Source organism: Epinephelus fuscoguttatus, linkage group LG18, assembly GCF_011397635.1.
Source record: "Epinephelus fuscoguttatus linkage group LG18, E.fuscoguttatus.final_Chr_v1".
Classification (NCBI taxonomy): domain Eukaryota; kingdom Metazoa; phylum Chordata; class Actinopteri; order Perciformes; family Serranidae; genus Epinephelus; species Epinephelus fuscoguttatus.
The window spans coordinates 351,194-372,070 of record NC_064769.1 but is presented as its reverse complement, the minus strand read 5'-3'; the positions used below and the strand labels follow the sequence as shown (position 1 = coordinate 372,070).

Genomic DNA, 20,877 nt, shown 5'->3' with positions numbered 1-20,877 from the left:
CTCATCTTCACAGGATGATGAGGATAATGAGGTCACATTGTCTGCTGCCACGGAGAGGGAGCCTGAGGGGCCTACAGAGGTAACATCTTGATATTGTTACTGATAGTTTCCTCCCCATTCACATTTCTTAACATTCTTGTGTGGATTATAGAGTGACATTTAGCTTACACATAAGTATTAACAGATATTCTTATCCTTTTTAATAGAGCATGGCTGGGCGGCAGGAGGAGGGTCCATTAACCTCCACAGCTCACCTCTAATTAAAACGGTGCAGAAAACTGAAAAGGAAATGGTGCTCCTGGACCAGCAGATCACAAAAATGGATCTTGAAATTGAGATATTGAAACACAAGTTAGAGGTGGGTGCATTGTGAATTGTGTTAATGATTGGAGCAATGTAAAAAACAAACAAAAAAACTGTTGCTTTTGTATTTGTAGGAAATAAAGAAGACCAAATAAAATATGAATTATTTGTCTTTATTTGACTGCTCTGGGTGGTGGTGATTGTGATTTAAACAGTGAAGTGATTCTGGCATATGATGTCTCTGACTGCTCTTCCATCCTGGATGTCTGCAGGGTGGATGGGGTTGTCATCAGGGTCTTCCATTTGTAGGGCAGGGTGTTGTTCTCCCCTAATTGTGGCAATATTATGGAGAACAACACATGCCACAATAATGTCACAGGCCCTCTCAGGGGTTACCTTGAGGTGACGTAGGCACTGGAAACAGGCTTTCAGCAGGCCTATGGTCATCTCCACCCTGGCTCTCGTCCTGCAATGGGCCTGGTTGAACTTCTGTTGGGGGCCTGGGTCAGGGTAAGGGGTCAGTAACGTAGGCTGGCACGGGTAACCCCTGTCACCCAGCAGAAAGCCATCAAACTCTCCTGTAATGTATAGTGGATACATTTGAGTGCATTAAAGGAGGGAGACAAGGGAATTATATTGTGCAAGACTTTAGGCTGATAACCATGTTCCATTATGTTGCTCAGATTAGACTCACGATATATCCGTGAGTCATGCACAGACCCAGGCCACTTGGCCTTCACATTGGTTATGATGTGGGCTGCATCACATATGATCTTGACAGTGCAGAGAATGACATATGTTAGTTGTCAGTCAAAATGTCTAATTTCTAGTCAAAACAAATCTCTTTACACTTAAAATAAGACACATCCCCTAAAAAGTAAATTGTTCTTAGACAATTTTCACTTGTTTCAAGCACATTTTCAATTGCAATAAGTAGAAATAACACTTGCTCCACTGACAGATTTTTCTACTTATTTCAAGTGAAAATTTTCTTGAAACAAGTGAAAATTGTCTAAGAACAGGTTACTTTTTAGGGGATGTGTCTTATTTTAAGTGTACAGTAATGAGATTTGTTTTGACTGTCCAGTCTGAGGTCGCAGCACTATGTCATTAACAAAATATGAGTTGTAATCATAAATTTTAACTGATTTCTACATCATTTACCTGCAATCCTGTGGAACTCCTCCTTGATGACTCTCACAGGTTTGTGTCCAGGGAACACAACAAAAAGTTTAACAGACGTTTCAGCGCAAGGCTCACTTTTCTCACAGCTCTGCATACAGTGGCCTTACTGATATGTTCTGCATCACCGACATTATAAAGAAAACTGCCGTTTGAAAAGAAATGTCACGCAACACAGAGAATCTGCTCGGATGAAAGAGCACGTCCACGGTTGGTGATGTTGGTCATGTGACGACGGATGAGGTTATGGATGTATCTAATGGACTGTGAAATAAAACGGTACCGCTCAAAAAGAAAATTATCGGGAAAAGATAAAACATCTACTTGGGGCCTGTAAATGATCTCCCGACGTATGTGTAGCTCCCTGTGAAGCAATATTGCCTCTTCGTCCACTAGATCATCAAGAAACGGACATGCCATGGTCGAAAAACGTAGCTGGTAGATTTTTAAGAAGAACTAGACTAATAGACGTATGAAACTCCGCTGAAACCTGCGTGATACTGAACGAACGAATAAATGAATCAAACGGCGTGTGTGACGTAAGAGGGAGGAGACAGCTAGAAACTCCGACCAGGTTAGGTTCACAGGGTCAGTTGCCATAGTAAGTGACTCACTCCGAGCTTCAGTTAGCCTATCTCTCTTTCTGAAACGGGCTGGAATTACTCCGCTTTCTCTTGTTTAAGTTACCTCACTTTCTGAAACGGAAAACCCAGAGTTTCCCTCATTTCAGGGTTAACAGACTCAGAGTTTTCACAAAACCTGCTTTGTGAAACGGACCCCAGAGTGAAGTCACATATCAGCAGAGAGACCGCGGTGCAGATGAAGGGAATATAATTTAGCCTACCCTTGTTGACAACAACAAGCCTACGCTTGTTACTGTGAGTAAGTGCAATAAAACCTCTGCCAGTAGAAAGCCAATAGCCTACTTTATCAATAAATGTCGGCATGTAGAAAGCCATAGCCTATTTCAAACCGCTCTGTCCGCGGTCTCTCATTCACCGCTATTACCTATGGTTTATGATCGCAATCGACACAAGCACATCGCGCTCGCTGTGCTAACAGCAAAGTGTTAAAGACAAACTAAAATGAAATTTGTTTGTATGTAGGATAACACTTTATGTTAAAATGTAGGAGGCAGCCGACCTGCAGCCAGTGAGTCTCCTAACTAGAGGAGGGACAGAGAGCAGGATGAATGGAGAGGGAGATGCTGGGGGGTATTCCATCAATGTAGCTAAGAATATCCAGACTAAGGGGGCGATCACACCGAGATGAAACGCTAGAAGTGCGACGCGATACGGCGCGTCTGACCGGAGTTCAAGCGTCTTCTTAGACTGCCGTTTTTCCGGCGTCTTTTTAGACGCGTGTTTTTAGACGTGCGTAGACGCTGAAAAGTTAAAATATTTTCAACTTTTTCAGACATCAGTAGCACCAATCAAATGAAATCCTCCTTTCTGTTTTGTTGTGGCAGTTACAGCAGTTTGGTCAGTTACTGCAGTTTTACGACACTTGCGAACGACAGACAACACAATGCAATCCGAAGACGAGAAATTTATCCTGACAATATTTGATTTTGAAGAATTATACAACACACGCATACCTCAGTACTAGTTTCATGTAAGTCACTGTCTCTACTGTCTTTGAGGGAAACACTAGATTCAAGGGGAGATGACAGGAGGTGTGTGTGTGTCGCCCGGTTGCGCACGCACGCCCGCTCCACAGGCGCTCCTTGCTGTTTCTTTTTGTCTAGCGCGCATTGAATAAGCGCTTCCAGCGTTTCAAGCATCTTTGAAGCGTCCGCATTTCTGCGTTTCATTTCTGTGTGATCGCCCCCTAAGCGCTTCCAGCGTTTCAAGCGCCTTTGCAGCGTCCACGTTTCTGTGTCTTATTTCTGTGTGATCACCCCCGAAGGTGTAATCTTGAAGTTTGACTAAACGCCAACTCCCAGTCTAGCGCCAACCCGTTCCATTAAGCGAAATCAGCTGGCTCCAATTGACGCTAATTCAAGCCTCACCTGTTAAGCCTCAACTCATGCACGCACCCAGGGGAAAAAAAAAAAGCCCACACTAGTCAAGTGCTGAACATGTTGCAAAATGTAAAAAAGCAAAGGAAAGGAGCGAGCAGAGGCTTTCTCTGCGGCAGAGCAAACGCTCCTTATGGAAGTGTATGAAGACTATAAGGACATAATTAAGAAAAAAGACAATACGGCAGTGATTAATAAAGCAAGGGAGGTGGCGTGGCAGAATATTGCCGACAGGCTAAATGCGTAAGTGACAAAGAAAATTCAACATTTCAGCATAATATCATGTTATATGGGCCATTCTACCGAATTGGTGCAAACTGCTGTCCCCAAACAAAAAAACTAATTTAAAAAACATTTAAGTATGCAAATTTTACATGTTTAATAAGATCTTGCAGTTATCTATTGAAACACCAAATGATATTTAAGATATCAGTATGCTTAATATATATAAAATCATCATTTATAGGGTACTTTACATTGTGAAGTGGCTGTCCCCAACTCCAACTCCTAAATTTCAATTCATGAAAATGATAGTGAAATGATTTTTATAAAATGTTCTTTTGTTCTTTTTAGAAGGGTCTTTTTGATTTATTTGAAATGGAAGTGTAAAAAAGTAGATTGATTTTATATATTTTTTGTAAATCATGAAAATGTGTGTAAAAAATCTTGTCCCTCATTTTCTTGTCACTACCGAAACATTGTAGGTTTTAGTCCATAGGCTAAGACTGATTTAAGCCACACCTCTAATTTTTTTTATCAGGAAGTATTCCTTTGTCCCTCTCATGTTTTGGCTGCATGGTGAGTAGCTAGGTCTCATCATTTTGAAGAAAAGGTGTTCAAAAGTCTGAAAATCAGTGTGTAACTTTAAGAGACGTCACTACCGAACACCTATTTACTGCACTTAAACAAACTTTTTTTTGTTTTATGGCAGAAAAAATAGTTTTTATGTGTGTGCAATAGTTCAGAAAACTGCTAGCTAACCATGTGCTGATCAGCCTCTTTAAGCTAGGCTAGCTAGTTATCTAAAATTGTCACTACCGAAACAGTCACTACCGAAACATGTGGTGACGTTTCGGTAGTGACAAAATGGAAACTCCTCCCTCTGTTGGTGGACACTGCCCTTTACCTTTACCTACTGCGTATGAACACCAGTATGTTTTTGAGTGCACACACAGAACAGTCATCATGGAATGTGAAGAGATATTTCCTGAAATTGACAAAAAGTGTATTGGATTACAAATGAAGACTGCACCTTTAAGTCAGCATGTTCCATTAGTTCCATTGGTCAGGCTCAGACTGACACTTGTTTTTGCCACTGCTTTCTAATTACTGACTTCTTAAAATGTGTCAGTAATGTTAATTTCTATGGTTAACTTATACAGGGAGAGAGACAGTATGCCAAATAACCAGAGGAGCAGAGCAAAAACAGGAGCAGAGAGACTGAGGAGTACAGAAAAAGGTTGAGGGATGACCCTGTGAAGTACGAAGAGTACTTAAAAAAGGAAAGAGAAAGAAATAACAAACGAAGGGAAGAGGGAAAGTTGAAGAGTGTCACGGAATTATCTGCAAGGGAGCAAAGACAGCAAAGAAAGGAATGGAGGACAAGACAGAAAAAACACAGGATGATGAAAAGGCAGAAAGAAAAAGCTGTTTGCAGGGACACGCCACCCAGCACTTCCAGTGAGAGTGAGGGGAAAAAAGCGACCAAAAGAACATCAATGAACAGATACAGAAAATTAAAGAAATTGGAAGAGAAGATAGCAGGAATGCAGAGGAAGAAAGAAAGATATAAAAAGCGATGTCAAAGATTAAGACAGAAGATAATGTCAGAATTGTCTAAATCTCCGAGATCGAAAACACAGATGGATGCACAGAAGTACAGATTTCCTAAACATGTGACAAAGACCCTACTTTTTCACAACACACTCATGCATCAAATTAAAGAAAAATACAAATCTGCGAGCTACAAAGACAAACATTCATTCAGAAGATCTCTCACAACCGGGCTACTGAGGAAGTACAAACTTGTCTCTACAATGAGAAAATGTGTTGGTGTCTCCCACAAAGTGTTCAACAAGACTGAAAACCACCCATGTCTTACTTTCACCTATCAGAAAAATCACAAACAAAAAAACATGGACATCGTCAAAACATTTCTGAGTCGAGATGACAATAGTCGGATATCAGCAGGAAAGAAGGAAACAATCACAAGATTTAAAACAAAGAAACAAAAGAGGTTTCTGTCTGACACAATGCTGAATTTGTATCAGAAACTGATGTTGGAGATGCCTCATCTAAAGCTATCCTATTCGCTTTTCTGTAGGATAAAGCCATTTTGGATTGTTGCTCCAAACATCAGTGACAGGGAGACATGTGTCTGCAAAGTGCATGACAATGCCAAAATGAAAGCAGAGAGGCGAAAACAGCTTGGCATCATTAACTCACAGAGTTTGAACAAAGTGGCAGAGGAGTTGTGCTGTGACACACAGGTTAAGGCTTGTATGTACAGAGAATGTATCTCATGCAAGAACAAGTCGCTCACACATAGCGAAAAGACTTCAGGAGCAGGGGTCACATGGTGGTACCAGTGGCTCACAAAAACAGAAGACTATGAAAAAGAAAAGGATGGGAAAAGAGAGACGATCACTGTGACAAAAACCATTAAACAGAGATGTGAGGGTAGCACAAAGCACCTACTGGAAGATTTTGAGAAGGAAATGAAAGACAAGGTGTGCAAGCACCTCTTCAACATCCAACATCAATACACACAGCTACAGTCTTTGCACAGATCTCTGAAAGAAGATGAGGCTATTCTTCACATTGACTACGCAGAAAATTGGCAGTGCAAATATTCTAAGGAGGTACAGCAAGTCCATTTTGGAGCATCTCATAGACAGACAACACTACACAATGCTGTTTTGTACACCACAGAAAATACTCTGACATTCTGTGCCCTGTCACCCTCAATGAAACATGATCCTGCTGCCATTTGGGCTGAACTTGAACCAGTTCTTCAGTTCCTGAGAGTGAATCATCCAAAAGTTCAAAAACTCTTCTTCATTAGTGATGGGCCAACCATGCAGTATAGAGACAAGAAGAACTTTTACTTCATGAGCACCATTCCTTTCCAGATGGGTTTTACTGCTGTGAACTGGAGTTTTCTGGAAGCTGGTCATGGTAAAGGGCCAGCTGATGGTGTCGGAGCCACCATAAAGAGAACAGCAGATTCACAGGTAGCCAGAGGTACTGACATACCAACAGCAAAAGCACTGTATGATGCACTCCTTCCTCTCACCAAAGTCAAACTCTTTTATGTGGAAGAAGAACAGATTTCAACAGTAAGTGATCGCCTGCCAGAAAAGCTGCCCACCATCAAAGGCACACTCAGCATCCATCAGGTGATTTGTACAACTCCAGGCACCATCCATCATAGAGTGCTCAGTTGCTTCTGCAACAGAGAAGCAATCTGCCCCTGTTTCGAGCCAATGTCCACCAACATTGCACCACCGACACAGCCTTCAAGAAATGTATGTGCATCTGCTGAATCATCAACCCCAACCTCAAACTCTGGATGTCAAGGGACTCTGTGTCCAGTTGACAACATCACAGAAGACCTTGTTGGCAAATGGTGCGTGGTCACGTATGAAAGTGATCCATATCCTGGGATTATTGAAGATGTGGATGAAGGTGAGATATTTTCATTTTCATTTATAATATACAAACAGTTTATTTCTCCTATAAACTATTTTCCATTCTAATTTTCCATAACACTCGAATAAGTAACATCACCAGTCATGTCATTTGCCCTTTTTATGTCTTCAGGTGCAGTGGAGGTCAGGGTAATGCACAACATTGGACGAAACAGATTTTATTGGCCACTAGTTGAGGACAAGATCTGGTACACGGCAGACAAGATTGTCACCCTAATCTGTCCACCTCAACAGGTCACGAGCAGGCATGTCCAAATAAACCCACCAATGTACAAGGCTGTGTGTGAAAAGTTAGACTACTGAACAGACTTCTGAGTTGCACACAAACACACGGACACACACAGACACACACACACACTCAATCATTTCTGTGTTCATGTTTTGTAGACTTTTGTGAAGCAAATGTTCTCATCTTTTTAACCTGCGATACACACTCACTCTCTCTCTCTCTCTCTCTCACACACACACACACACACACACACACACACACACACTAATTTCTGTGTTCATGTTCTGTAGACATTTGTTAAGAAGGTTTTCTCATTGTTTTAACCGTTTTAAATACATACTGTGGCTTTATTCTGTTGTTTAAAAAGAGGAGCTCCTTTAGAATTATTATCGCTCTGTATTTCTTTTCAGCTCTACAAAGCTTTTCAGTGTCTATGTTGCTGTTCATAATAAAACAAAGTGATTCTTAAACAGTTTATATTGTGAGATGTTTTCTTTTTTTTTAGGTAGAAAAATCAACATGTTATGATTTTGTTATGATTTCTCACTTGCAGTCTCAAGACCGAAACTATCCAATACCTCTTCAGTAAGGTGTAATCTGAAATTCAAGCACTGTTATGTCATTTTCAGATATTTAATGTCAGATGTGTGTCTGATATACATGTGTTCAACATTTATGAGTTATTAGTTATTTTTATTGACATAAAATGATGACAGTCTTATTCAGCCGTGACAAACAATATATTGTGGTCACTACCGAAACGGTATTGTCACTACCGAAAATGTGTCATTACCATACGAAACATGTGATGTTTTGTCAAAAATAAAGTATATTGAATTATGAACTAAGATATTGTGATGGTCTTTGGTTCAATGTGTATTAAAACTAATGAATCCTAAAGTTTGTAATCATTATGAACAACTTTATGCCCTTTTCAAAGAAAAATTGGATTCAAAATCCAATGATTCTGATAAATAATGGTTAAAAAATTTGTTAAAATTATATACTTTTCAATTTACCTGTGAATTTTGAAAAATAAAATTTCAAAAAAATATATTTACAAGGTAGATATAAACAAAATTTTTATAGATTAATATAACCATTTATTTCATGTGATATTTCATTGTGTTTCGGTAGTGACAAATTTTGGGAGAGGAAAAATATTCCAAAACTGTATGAAAATACAAAATGAGAATTAACTGTACAACTACTAGAAATGTGTACCTTGGATATTATACAACTAACATACATGAAAAGTTTTGGGGAAAAGACACATTTATTTCAAGATGTTTCCAACTCTGACTTTGCACCAATTCTGTAGAATGGCCCATATAAGGGACAAAATATATGTAGATAAGAACACCTATTAAATTTAACAATTCAAGTATGCCTAATGAAATTCACCAAATGTGTAAATTAATATTAGTGATAGACTATCTATCACATTTATCTAGGCTACTGATTCCTATGTAAATTTCAGATGATGCATTTAATCAAACTATTTCATGTGAATCATTGCATTTATCACATAATTGATTGTAGATTGACATTTCCAAAATGATCAGTTTATAGGAAATAATCACATGACATTTATCTATTGATTGTAGAAAATGACATTTAGCAAATCCATCAATTCAGTGGCGATAAGGAAACCTATTAAGTGAATGCAGGTGATAGTGAATCAGTTCTATTTCTCATCATTTGGGAGTCGATTGTAAGCTCTATCCCTTATTATATCGAAACAAGGAAAATCCCCTTAAATGTATGGAATGTGCTGATGAGGAACAGACAAACCACAATGCTGTGTGTCCCATTTTCATCCATCACTGTAATGTCTCAACAGAAGCAGTCTCAGAAGCCAGAGGAGGACTTGGCAGCAGGTCAAGATTAAATATAAGAGGCCGTTTACACGTAGCCGGCTATTTTCATAAACGGACATTTCACCATCTCCGTTTTCAAAAAGATCTTTGTTTACACTTACCCGTGTATATATACACAAGAACATGCCAAACCTGTAGGTGGCAGTGTAACAAGAAGCTCAAGCCTTCCATGTATCCATTGTCACCATAGCAACATAGGTCGCACTTTTGACAGAGGCGCAAGTTCCGGTGCATACTGTGACGTCGGCTGCCTATAACTCTGTTTATCTCCGTTTAAATCAGTTTTCCAAAATCTCCACTCTGGCCGGAGTTTTTAGAAAGACTCGTTTTCAAAGGAGAAATCTCCATTTGCGTGTAAACGAAGGGCACAAACGAAGGAAGATGTCTCCGTTGATCAAAATCACGGTGTACATGTAAACGGCCTCTAAGAATATCCTGCTTGCGCTGTCTCTGTGACTCTCTGGGTGTGTCCCTCTCCTTCTCTTAGATGCACTCCTTATATAGCCATTGTCAGTTTCTTAATTGGCTGTGAATTTGCTAGTCAATCGGAAACAGAGTGGGGAGCGGAGGCAATCACATTCATGTGGTTTGGTGTACATACAATCTTTTTTAATGCCTCAGTTTCATTTTTTGTTTTTATTAGTTTGATTTTGGCTTTACTGTTGTGTTTTTTTTAATTATTTGTATTACATTTTAATAGTTAATGTTTTTTGATTAATTATATATTTTATGATCTACATATTATTCTATCATTACATGACAGTTGTGTGTGTGTAAAAGCACTGGCAGAACTGTCTTTTATGTGTCTGTTCTTGTCTATTGAACATTTTTTGATCATAGATGGAGCTAATCCTTACCTTAATCCTGCTACAGACCAGGGCCCTATTTCAGGAAGCAGGCTCAACAAACTTTGAGCTTAATCCCAATCTTCAGGTTGACTGAGCCTGAGCTGGGAAACTCTGTGGCCCAATTCCAATCCGATCCCTTACAGACTCACTGACTTAGAGGCACGTTCATGTGAAGTGCGTGAGTGTGTGAGGGCTGTCCCATTGTCAAATCGTCAAGTCAGTGAGTCAGTGAGTGAGCTCTTTATGCCCCCTTAGGTCAGCATCGATGTGAACTTATGAAGGTAGATTTTGTCTTTATTATTCAATCAAAAAAAAAAAACACATTTTCAAAAAAAGAAAAATTACGGAGACCGGGAGGTGACATGTATGTTATTTTTTTTTAAAAAAACGCATGCACGCTTTTTAACTCACACGCACGCTTGAGTAAAACGCTATCCTCCCGGATAATGTTATCTTTATTAATTAGACATATGCCGAGGCTAACTAGCTGCACCAAATGCTGACAGAAATACCGTAATTTAGCTAACATTAGTGAGACTACATGCAAAACAACAACGGGATAACCAGAGCTATACTAGCAAACTTTTAAACACAGATGCATCAGAACAAATCCATTATTTGACATTACACACAGTTTAACGTTATTGTCTTACAGTCACACAAAACTATTGGTCAACACACTCTCACTCGGCTTGGTTGTTGTCTGTTCTCATTAGCAGGTCAGCTGGCTGGCTGAAAGTCCCTGGTGTAAACAATCCAGTATACTGGAGATCAGCATTGTTTGTTCACTGCACAGTTTCAGACATTAATACTACAACGCACCATACCAGGAAGATTGAATAATTTCTTTAAAAAACAGAATTGAATTTATTTGAAACCACTGATGCTCCGTTTTCTTTCGGCATCCCCTCCAGCACCAACTGCCAGTGCCTAAACGCACCACCCCCATTCAAAATAAATGGGATTTCACACGTTTTTGCCGGATTGTCTGATCCTGAAACGGGTGTGGTATGGACCCAAATGCAGTACACAGGCGCTCTGGAACAGTTGGTAACGACCTTTATTCCCACCACAGCAAACAAGGTACGGTGCAGATTGAATAAACACAGAATAAAGTTTGTTCTTTGGGCTGAAAGCCCACACAGTCTCTGGGGCTCAGACGAGGGGAAGAGAAGTATCTTACTTCAGCCGATGACGATGAGGAGGAAGCTCCGTGGTCCGAAGAGCCGGCTGCACGTGTGGAGGTGCCGACGGGGAGAGAGCAGAGGAGTGGTCGGAGGCAGGTGGGGGGGTCGTAGCCAGATGAGCAGTCCGAAGGCAGAGGCACCGAAGGGGAGCAGGCAGGAGGGTAAACGAGGACAGGCGGTGGAGTCGTTACCAGCCGAGCAGTCAGATACCAGAAACGCTGAGGCAGAGCACGAGGTCAGGGACAGAAGGCAGGTGAGTTTACCGGGAGGCAGACGAGGAGAGCAGGTCGGGAACAGGCAGAATCGGCACCGGGAGATCAGGCAGAGAAACGCTGGAAAGTCTGGTGCAAGCATCGAGAACAATCTGGCAACGAGTGAGAGTGCTGGAGAGGCTTATTATGCAGGGCTGATTATGATGAGCTGCAGCTGTGTAGGCAGGTGAGCAGAGTTGGGCTGATGAGGTGGGAGGTGGGCGTGGCTGGCAGGTAGAGTGGAGCAGAGGGAGGGAGAGTGGAAAATCACTGCAGCAGAGTGACAGGAGGGGAATGAGAGACAGGGACTGTGACAGATCCTGTGTGAGGATATAGCCTACTGCCATCTCAAAATGCTCAGCTTTTGATAAAGCCGTCTTGTTTTGTTTACATAACCTCTTTATTGGCACCAGATCACAATAGATTGATATTAAATTCAACAAAACAAAAGCTTCTTTTAACGTAGACTGGTGTTTTCTTTGGCTGACGATTGGTTTGTAACATTTGCTCCACAGACTGCTATTATAGAGCACAGAGCACCATCTGCTGGTATCCCTATTATCAACCAGAATAAAATATTCACATCCAACGAGTGGGTTTATTGGGAGTTTAGTATTTTCAACATCTAATGCCCAGCTCCAGCATAATAGCACTGGCAATAATTTAAAACTACTGTCACCCCTTGTCACAACTGTCTCACAGATATAATGTTATGTACTTGCATCCATTGTTGCATTACACACAGTTTACAAACTTGTGCTGAACAATTTGCTATTAGGCCCACTGTGCCCTAAAGGATGGATGACGATCTCCAGACATTCCTGCAGCAACGCCTGGTTTCAGAGGAAACCATTGAGAAGATGGAGAAAGACAAGGTAAACTGAAGTTTTTATTTTAATTCATTGTAAGGGGATGGCCACCATATATGAAAGAAATCATAACAAGTAATTATTTGCTCTATTCCACATTGCAGTAAACAAACCAAAACCAAAAAGTTAATCTTCTAATGTCAGCCTGTTTTGATGTTGCAGATTGATGTCTCAGTTATTCCTCTTATGGGGGAAAGTGATCTTGCACAGTACCTCCCCAGTTATGGGGATAGGGTTGCTGTGGTATAATAAAGATTCAAGAAAGGAGGCAATCATCAACCGAATTAAAGGCAGGTTTTTGGGAGGAAGTCGGGAAGCAGCACCGTCAACATCAACGGGCACTAGGGGAACTCCATGGCAAGGTAACAAAAATGGAGAGAAAAAATAGAGGAGGTTAGAATTAGGGTGGGTGGATTATGATTCTGCAGAGCAGCGATTTAAGCAAGTCCGAGCGGTGAAAGGAGGAGGTACAAGGTTCTTGACAATTGAGAGAAATACGACTGTTGATGAAATCAGAGTATTGGTGGAGTCTATTTTTTTCCCCAATGGTTCTTCCATTCGAAAGAAGCTCTCTGACTATCGCACAGAAGTCAGAGACTTTGCACAGTGCCGGATAAACTCTTCCAGCACATGCGAGGAGCTTTGTGAGCATACTAAAGTTAGTCCACTTAGACTCTATCTTTGCACGAAACGTAAAGACCCAGACCAGTCCTCCAACTCTTCTACCTCCAAGTTACCTGCTTCTCAGCACTCTGCATCCCAGTCCCCTGCAAGACAATGCCATGCCCTTGAGCCACCTTCCTCACAGTGTTCATACATCGAACCACCTGCCTCTCAGACATTTGTGCTTGAACTACCTACTTCACAGTGTTCAGCCAGTGAGCCACCTACCTCACAGCACTTGGATGTGGTGCCACCTACCTCACAACACTTGGATGTGGAGCCACCTACCTCACAGCACTTTGACCTGGAGCCATCTACTTCACAATGCTATGTCTTAGAGTCACCTTACTCTGCACTCTGCTCTTGATTTTTTTTTTCCCCTACTTGTCTGCACTGGTTTTCATAGCTTAGCGCCACAAAAGGGTGTGAGCTTCTTGTGAAGACTGATGCACTATTAATCTTGCAGTCAAGTATTTTATACCCATAATGCATGGCTGTGACCGTCACCCACCCTCCCTGGAGACTAGCCTAACAGCCTTTATTGGAAAAATTTCCTAATATGAGCCAGAAAGGGCCGTGATACACCAAAGTGTGTCAAGGGGAAAGTAAGGAAACAAGCAAGGGGGGGGGGCAGGTGCTTAAGTCCTGAGTTATATAGTGACAGTGCATGCGGAGAAGAAGGAGGAAAAACAAACAAACAAATAAACAAACAAACAAAAAAAACCAGGGGAGAAACAGGCAGTGTAGCTGATGTATTGTGGCCTTGAGGTGGTTGTGCTTCATGCAGATTATCAAAAATAAACATATACATGTCTACTATGCTGTACTGAAAAACAAAAACAAAAGAGAAGTCTATACTGAACACCAAAAATGTGAGAGTCTTGGTGGAGGAGGAAAGCCCGATTGTAGAGAAGAGTTGCCAACGCGGTGTGGTAAGTTTGAGAAGCAAGTGGGCCCCTTTGGAGTGATCCCATCGGTTCTTTGCGATGCGTCATGGAGCTGAAGTATCGAACATGCATGTGTGTATTTGAACTCTCCCAATGTGTTTATGAAAAACCATCACCAGGGTCCAGGGCCAGCCCTGCGGGGGAAGGGGGGCTGTATGGCACCCCAAGACCGCAGGGGCGCCCAGACCCCAAGACCAGGGAGCCGCAGAGGCCGCAGGACACCACGCAGGCCCAAGGACCCGGGGCGGCAATGGCCGGCACCCCCAGAGAGCCAGAGACACACCCCAGACAGGCGGGGCAGGAGGGCCCGTCCACCCACCGCCCGACGCGGACCGCGGATGCTGCAAGGCATATGTCCCCGGCGCAATTTTGCGCATTCAATGGGAGTAATAGGGAGAGACCTTTATGGCTATTTAAACCCCTCTAAAACACACCCAAAAAAATTGTAATTCCCAAAAAAGTGCAGTTTTCCTTAAAGCACAATACTTGAGTACTTAGTTACCTTCCACAACTTCTGACTAGAGTGATTTCTCTTGTATAGCAGCCATATTCCCCGATATGAAACATTTTGTGACTTGCTGAAATGTTATGCAAATACTGTTGTCTGTTCAACGTGTAATTTTATGAATTATCCATACAGTACTGAGCTGGAGGATGATTTGGATGCAATGGTGCCTCTTGATCCTCAGTGTAGTAGTCCAACAACGCCACAACAGGTAAGTACATTTTGATTGTTTGATGTTTTCTTTGGAAAATGAATAATATGAAAGTACTGTGTTGTATTTCTACAGTACTCTCAGTATCTTGCAACCTTAAATGTTCATTGAAATACATAATCACAATAGGTGTTTAAGATTTTAGATGAGTGTTGTAATCACTGTTGGTGACACAGAAGCACATACTGTATATCAGCAGGGTAGAGAGAAGAGAGCAGACACAGTCGGAGACATACCAGATGATGGCCCAACCTACGAATCACTGAGGTATACTATCTACATTGAATGTGAATTATAACTACACAATAGATAATTCTAGTAATTTTGTTACCAGTTTGTTAATTTATTTATTATCATTTGCCTTTCACTCTTGTTTTGGTTATGACATTTTACAAGACAGTGATCCTGAGGAAGAAATACAAATGCTGTCGTTTCCTCGTCCAGACAGTTCAGTCAGTGTGAGTAATGGCCATATAAATTACTCAAAGCACATGTTTCTATTTGTTTCTTATTCCCTGAACTCTGAGTTGATTTACCCTGAGATGGGAAACTCTGAGTTACCGGTTCCAGAACAGCTGATCTGAGTTAGTTCAGTCAACTCTAATGTTCACTCTGAGTTAAGCCGACAATAAAAAGCCATCATCAATGGAGCTCCGACTCCACGATTCACCATGGCAACAGGTAAATAAAAGACAGCGCCTCCATTTTAATCCAGTGGATGTAGAGATATTAATGCATGTGTCGCAGACGGTGCACGTTTATCTTTAAAAGAAGAGCCTGAGTAAGAGCGAGGAAAGTGTAAATAAGTTAACCATAAAGTTAATAAAAAAGTCTTATTCAGTGTTGTCCGTTTATTCATCTTATCAGACTTACATTTCCTTAATGAAGATAAAGTGGCTGTGTATCAGGCTGTAGACACATTACATTATATTAATAGCTATATTTGTTCTGATTTAATCTGATGGGGAAAAACACAGGAGGCAGCAACTGAAAAATAGGAAGATTTAAAACATATAGGCTAGGTTATAGATCAAAGACATAAAGACATGACTGTAAACTCACAGTCTGTCCCAGTAAGAATACGTTTGGTGATTTGCACTTGAAAAGATGTTAAGGTTAAAATACATAGATTTTAAAATGTTGGACATCTATTTGTATCTTGACTCAACAGCATTCAGTGACTTTATTTCAGCTACAAATGTAGTAAATTTAAAGACACTGAAATGCTGCACCATTGCCCACTCAGAAATATTAACATATAATCCCCAATATTAGGCTATAGGAATTATGTTCCATCAGTGCGACCAATGACATCAGTGATATAGATCATTAGTCACTGATACTACGTGTCTAAAGCTTCATACCGATTTTTAAAATTTAAATATTTAGACCTACACATTATGTGCAATAAACATTTCGGAGCTGCTCTAACAGACTGACAGTCTGATCCTTGTGCACAGTGTTATAAAAAATAATAAATAAAAAAATAAAAAGGACAGAGGTTTGATTCTGAGCTGAGGATGAATTCTCGCTGTGTAGTATTTGAATGTTAAGACAAAAACCGATGTCCAAAGAAATGATTGATGTGCATAAATTCAGTAGCCTAACTTAAGACAGTCCTGAGTAACAAACTAATATCCAGCAGGATTTAGACTGTGACAGACGGTAAATCTCCGCTAATTAACGCGCTTCAGTACAAGCTTTGACACGGACTGAATGAATGAGGAAATGACACAGCGTGTAACAGGGAGGAGACAGAGAAAAACTCAGGGTTTATTGAAGAAAACCTGTCAGCGAGCAGGTTAGGTTCACAGACTCACTTGCCATGGTGATTGACTCACAGTTTGATTTACCTCTCTTTCTGGAACTGAAAACCCAGAGTTTCCCTCATTTCAGGGTTAACATACTCAGAGTTTTCACTAAACCCGCTTTCTGGAATAGCCCTCGTAGGACACTAAAGTCAAACCAGCCCTCACTTTGAAACATTTGGTCAAGCCAGCCCTCACGTTGTTTTGCGGTGCGCGCATATACTACACATTACGGCAAGAGCGAGAAAGGGCTGATTTCAAAGTACATCGAGAATAATATTCTTTTAAAAAAACTACCTGTTATTATTCAATCGTTCCACTTCAGACTGATAGTACTCGACCTCAGGGTGTCACCCAGAAAATATCAGGTCAATCTGATGTAGCATTTCAGAATAAAAGCCCTCTGAACTGTCATATTTTACTGTACTCCTTGTACATTGAGAATAATATTCTTAAAAAAACTACCTGTTATTACTCAACCGTTCCACTTCAGACTGATAGTACACGACCTCAGGGTGTCACCCAGAAAATATCAGGTCAATCTGATGTAGCATTTCAGAATAAAAGCCCTCTGAACTGTCATATTTTACTGTACTCCTTGTACAATAAGATTAACATTAAAACAATAACAAAAAACAAAACAAAACTACCTGTTATTACATTACATTTCACTACTTTGAGGTAACAAACAGAATTAATCTTTGGTTCAGTTTAGTGGCACAATTGGCAATCCCAGCTCTCATTTTTGGCCTTTTCCAGGTCTTTGGTTGTCATGCCCAGGCACTGCTCGTGGAACCATCTCCCACAGGAATCACATTGGATCTATAAAATGAAGTTAAAATCACAAAGAAACTTTTTAATATACTCTTGCAGCTTTTTTTGAAAACCACAACTTAAACGTACAATGCAAGACATTAGTTTCAGACTGCTGCCTGCTGTACACAAATTTGAAAACACTGAAAGGGTATGGTGAAAATATAATGTATTTTTTGTCACTAATTATGGATTTTGTAGAGGTGTGGGTGTATTTATTTTTTAAAAGTTATACATTTTCACCAGGGCCGCCTCACCCTAAACGCAGAACACGCGCTGTGCGTAGGGCCTCATCTTTCATGGGGGGCCACATTTTGCGCGAGGGGACGCATTTGCGCATATGCGCAATGGATGCGCACATGCGCTACCGTGAGGCGCGCACAGAATCAGCTCGAGGAAGGACAGAAGAGACCTGACCGTCCATGCGTCGCTGCAATGATTGACAGCACTCCACATCTGAACAATCAGAGGGGTGCGCTGACAGGCACTTGCAGAGCTGCAGCAGGTGAAGAGTTGTCCACATGTCATCCAAAAGAGCCTCAGGAGTATGTGCGGGGACGGGAGGGCGGGCAGGCTCCACGGAGGGGGAGACCCGAGCCTCGGGGGTATGTGCAGGGCCGGGAGAGAGGGAAGAGGGAGAAATATAGCTAAATAAGATGAAAATAGAAAAGAATGTCTCTGTATTTTATTTCTGTTTTCAGTGTTTAATTAAGGTGGGAGAGGCGGAGTGCTGAGGGAGATCAGATGCCTTCAGAGAGGGGAGAGGGAGAAATATAACAAAATAAGATTAAATAGGAAAAACCTGTCTCCCTCTTTTATTTTATTTTCAGTGTTTAATCAAGGGTGGGGGATTGAGGTGGTGGAAGTTACTTTCTTTTGATGAGTAATTGATGGCGATTTGTGACTCAGATTTGTTTATTTATTTATTTATTTCAGCTTGAAGTTATTTTTATTTAATATTTATTTATTTATTTCAGGTTGAATTTTTTATTTTATTTGACTCATACAGCCAAACTACTGTATCTATGGTACATTTGTTATTGCCAATAAAGGTTGTCAAGTTAAATGGCAAGTTGTTGTACGGTCATTTTGTACCGATGATACATTTGGGATGGGGGCCTCCAAATAAAATTTCGCTTAGGGCCCCAGTTTGGTCAGGGGCAGCCCTGATTTTCACCCCTGAGCATGCACAAAAAGGGTTATAATGCGGATGAAATTGTGTTGAGACCCATAAGCTAACCCAATTTTGAATTTGAGTAGCAGATGAGGAACTATTGAAAATGCAATTTTTTCTGTCAACTGTAAACTCTTGAACTGATGTTGTTAGTACAGCAAATGCTTGCTGGTTGACCTGCGCTCACAATGTCAGTCAGTCAGCTCATCAGTCAGTTAAGGATATATCAGGACTTTTTACAGGAAAGGGAAAGGAAGGAAGGACACAAACTCATGAGCCAGGACAAGAAAGTATGCAAATGTGTGACTTCAAAGTTATGTGAACATGATATCAGCAGCAGAGCTTAGATTTTATAACTTTGTGTTACAGCTAGCTTTTCAATTTAAAGTTTCCCTTGAGACACTGTATCTAGCTTGTTACCCAAAATTTGGAAATCTTTTCTGTCTGCAGTCCTACAAACACTGATAACACCTGAGGCCATTTTTATGACCAATCCAGGGGATTAAGCCCTCACTGCCAGTGCATGAGACACTAGATTCGGAAATGCTCCATCAGATTGACCTGACATTTTCTGGGTGACACCCTGGGGTCAAGTACTATTAGTCTGAAGTGGAACGGTTGAATAATAACAGGTAGTTTTTTAAGAATATTATTCTCAATGTACAAGGAGTACAGTAAAATATGACAGTTCAGAGGGCTTTTATTCTGAAATGCTCCATCACATTGACCTGATATTTTCTGGGTGACACCCTGAGGTCGTGTACTATCAGTCTGAAGTGGAACGGTTGAATAATAACAGGTAGTTGTTTTTAAGAATATTATTCTCAATGTACAAGGCGTACAGTAAAATATGACAGTTCATCGGGCTTTTATTCTGAAATGCTACATCAGATTGACCTGATATTTTCTGGGTGACACCCTGAGGTCGAGCACTGTCAGTCTGAAGTGGAACGGTTGAGTAATAACAGGTAGTTTTTTTTAAAAGAATATTATTCTCAATGTACTTTGAAATCAGCCCTTTCTCGCTCTTGCCGTAATGTGTAGTATATGCGCGCACCGCAAAACAACGTGAGGGCTGGCTTGACCAAATGTTTCAAAGTGAGGGCTGGCTTGACTGTAGTAATTGAAGAGGTTTGCTGCTGCATTTAAAGATACACCAGAACTGATATGTATTCAGGAAACTTGCTTGAAGCCCTGTCTTGATTTTGTAATTCCAGATATGAGTGTTTGAGGAAGGACAAGCCTGATAAATCGGGTGGAGGGTGTGTAACATTTATTACAAATGGACTTCAATATAGAAGGCTTGACCTGTACACTAATCTTGAGGGTGTGGCTGTGGAATTGTGGAATAGCAGCAGCTCAATAACTGTGGTGAATTTGTATAATCCCTGTGAACGCTTAATTTTGTCTGATTTAGATGGGATAATGGTGCAGAGCGAGGGTCCTAGTATATGGGTGGTGATTATAATGCTCACAACCCCTTATGGGGCAGTAATAAAAGGGATCACAATGGAGTGGTGGTAGAAGATTTTATAGATAAGATGATTTGGTCATGATAAATGACGGGAGGCCTACCAGGTTCCATATTTTAAGTAGGCTAACGCATGTAATCATGTTGACTTATTGTTTGCTTCATCTAATTTAGCCAGAGTATGAAACGGGTGTGGTATGGACCCAAATGCAGTACACAGGCGCTCAGGAACAGTTGGTAATGACATTTATTTTCACCACAGCAGACAAGGTACGGAGCAGATAGAATAAACACAGACTAAAGTTCATTCTTCGGGCTGAAAGCCCTCACACAGTCTCTGGAGCTCAGACGAGGGGAAGAGACGCGGCCGGAGTCGGCCGTGGAACCGAGGGGAAGCTCCTTAGCTTCCGGCTCCAAACAGTTCAGTTCTCTTTTGGTGTGAGGGGAAGAGAAGTAGCTTACTTCAGCCGATGACGACGAAGAGGAAGCTCCGTGGCCCGAAGAGCCGGCTGCACGTGCGGAGGTGCCGACGGGGAGAGAGAGCAGAGTAGGAGAATGGGATGTATAGGTACACTATGGGCAGTGATCATTTTCCAATTCTTGGTCGGTTTGGTAGAGAATTGAGAGTTGAAGTGGAGGATCAGGGTGTCAGGTATAATTTCTCTCGGACTGACTGGGAAGGCTTTCAATTGAAAGCCCAAAGGTTAGTTAGTGAAGTAGACAGTGATGGCTCAGTGGGCGCTTCTCTGAGTGAAATGATCCATAAGGCAGCCCAGTGTTCTGTTCCCATGAAACAGAGTCCCCAG

The 20,877-nt window shown here is 41.2% G+C and overlaps 1 protein-coding gene across 1 annotated transcript; it reads right to left on the bottom strand.

The window, feature by feature from the left end:
• Positions 1–502: 502 nt before the first annotated feature.
• LOC125906352 (putative nuclease HARBI1) lies at positions 503–11,595 on the bottom strand (the record flags this gene model as incomplete). The annotated part of the gene is made up of 3 exons (XM_049604967.1): positions 503–881; positions 998–1,076; positions 11,356–11,595. Coding segments are annotated over 3 exons (690 nt in total), but the record flags the coding sequence as incomplete, so codon positions are not given.
• Between the last annotated feature and the right edge of the window lie 9,282 nt (positions 11,596–20,877).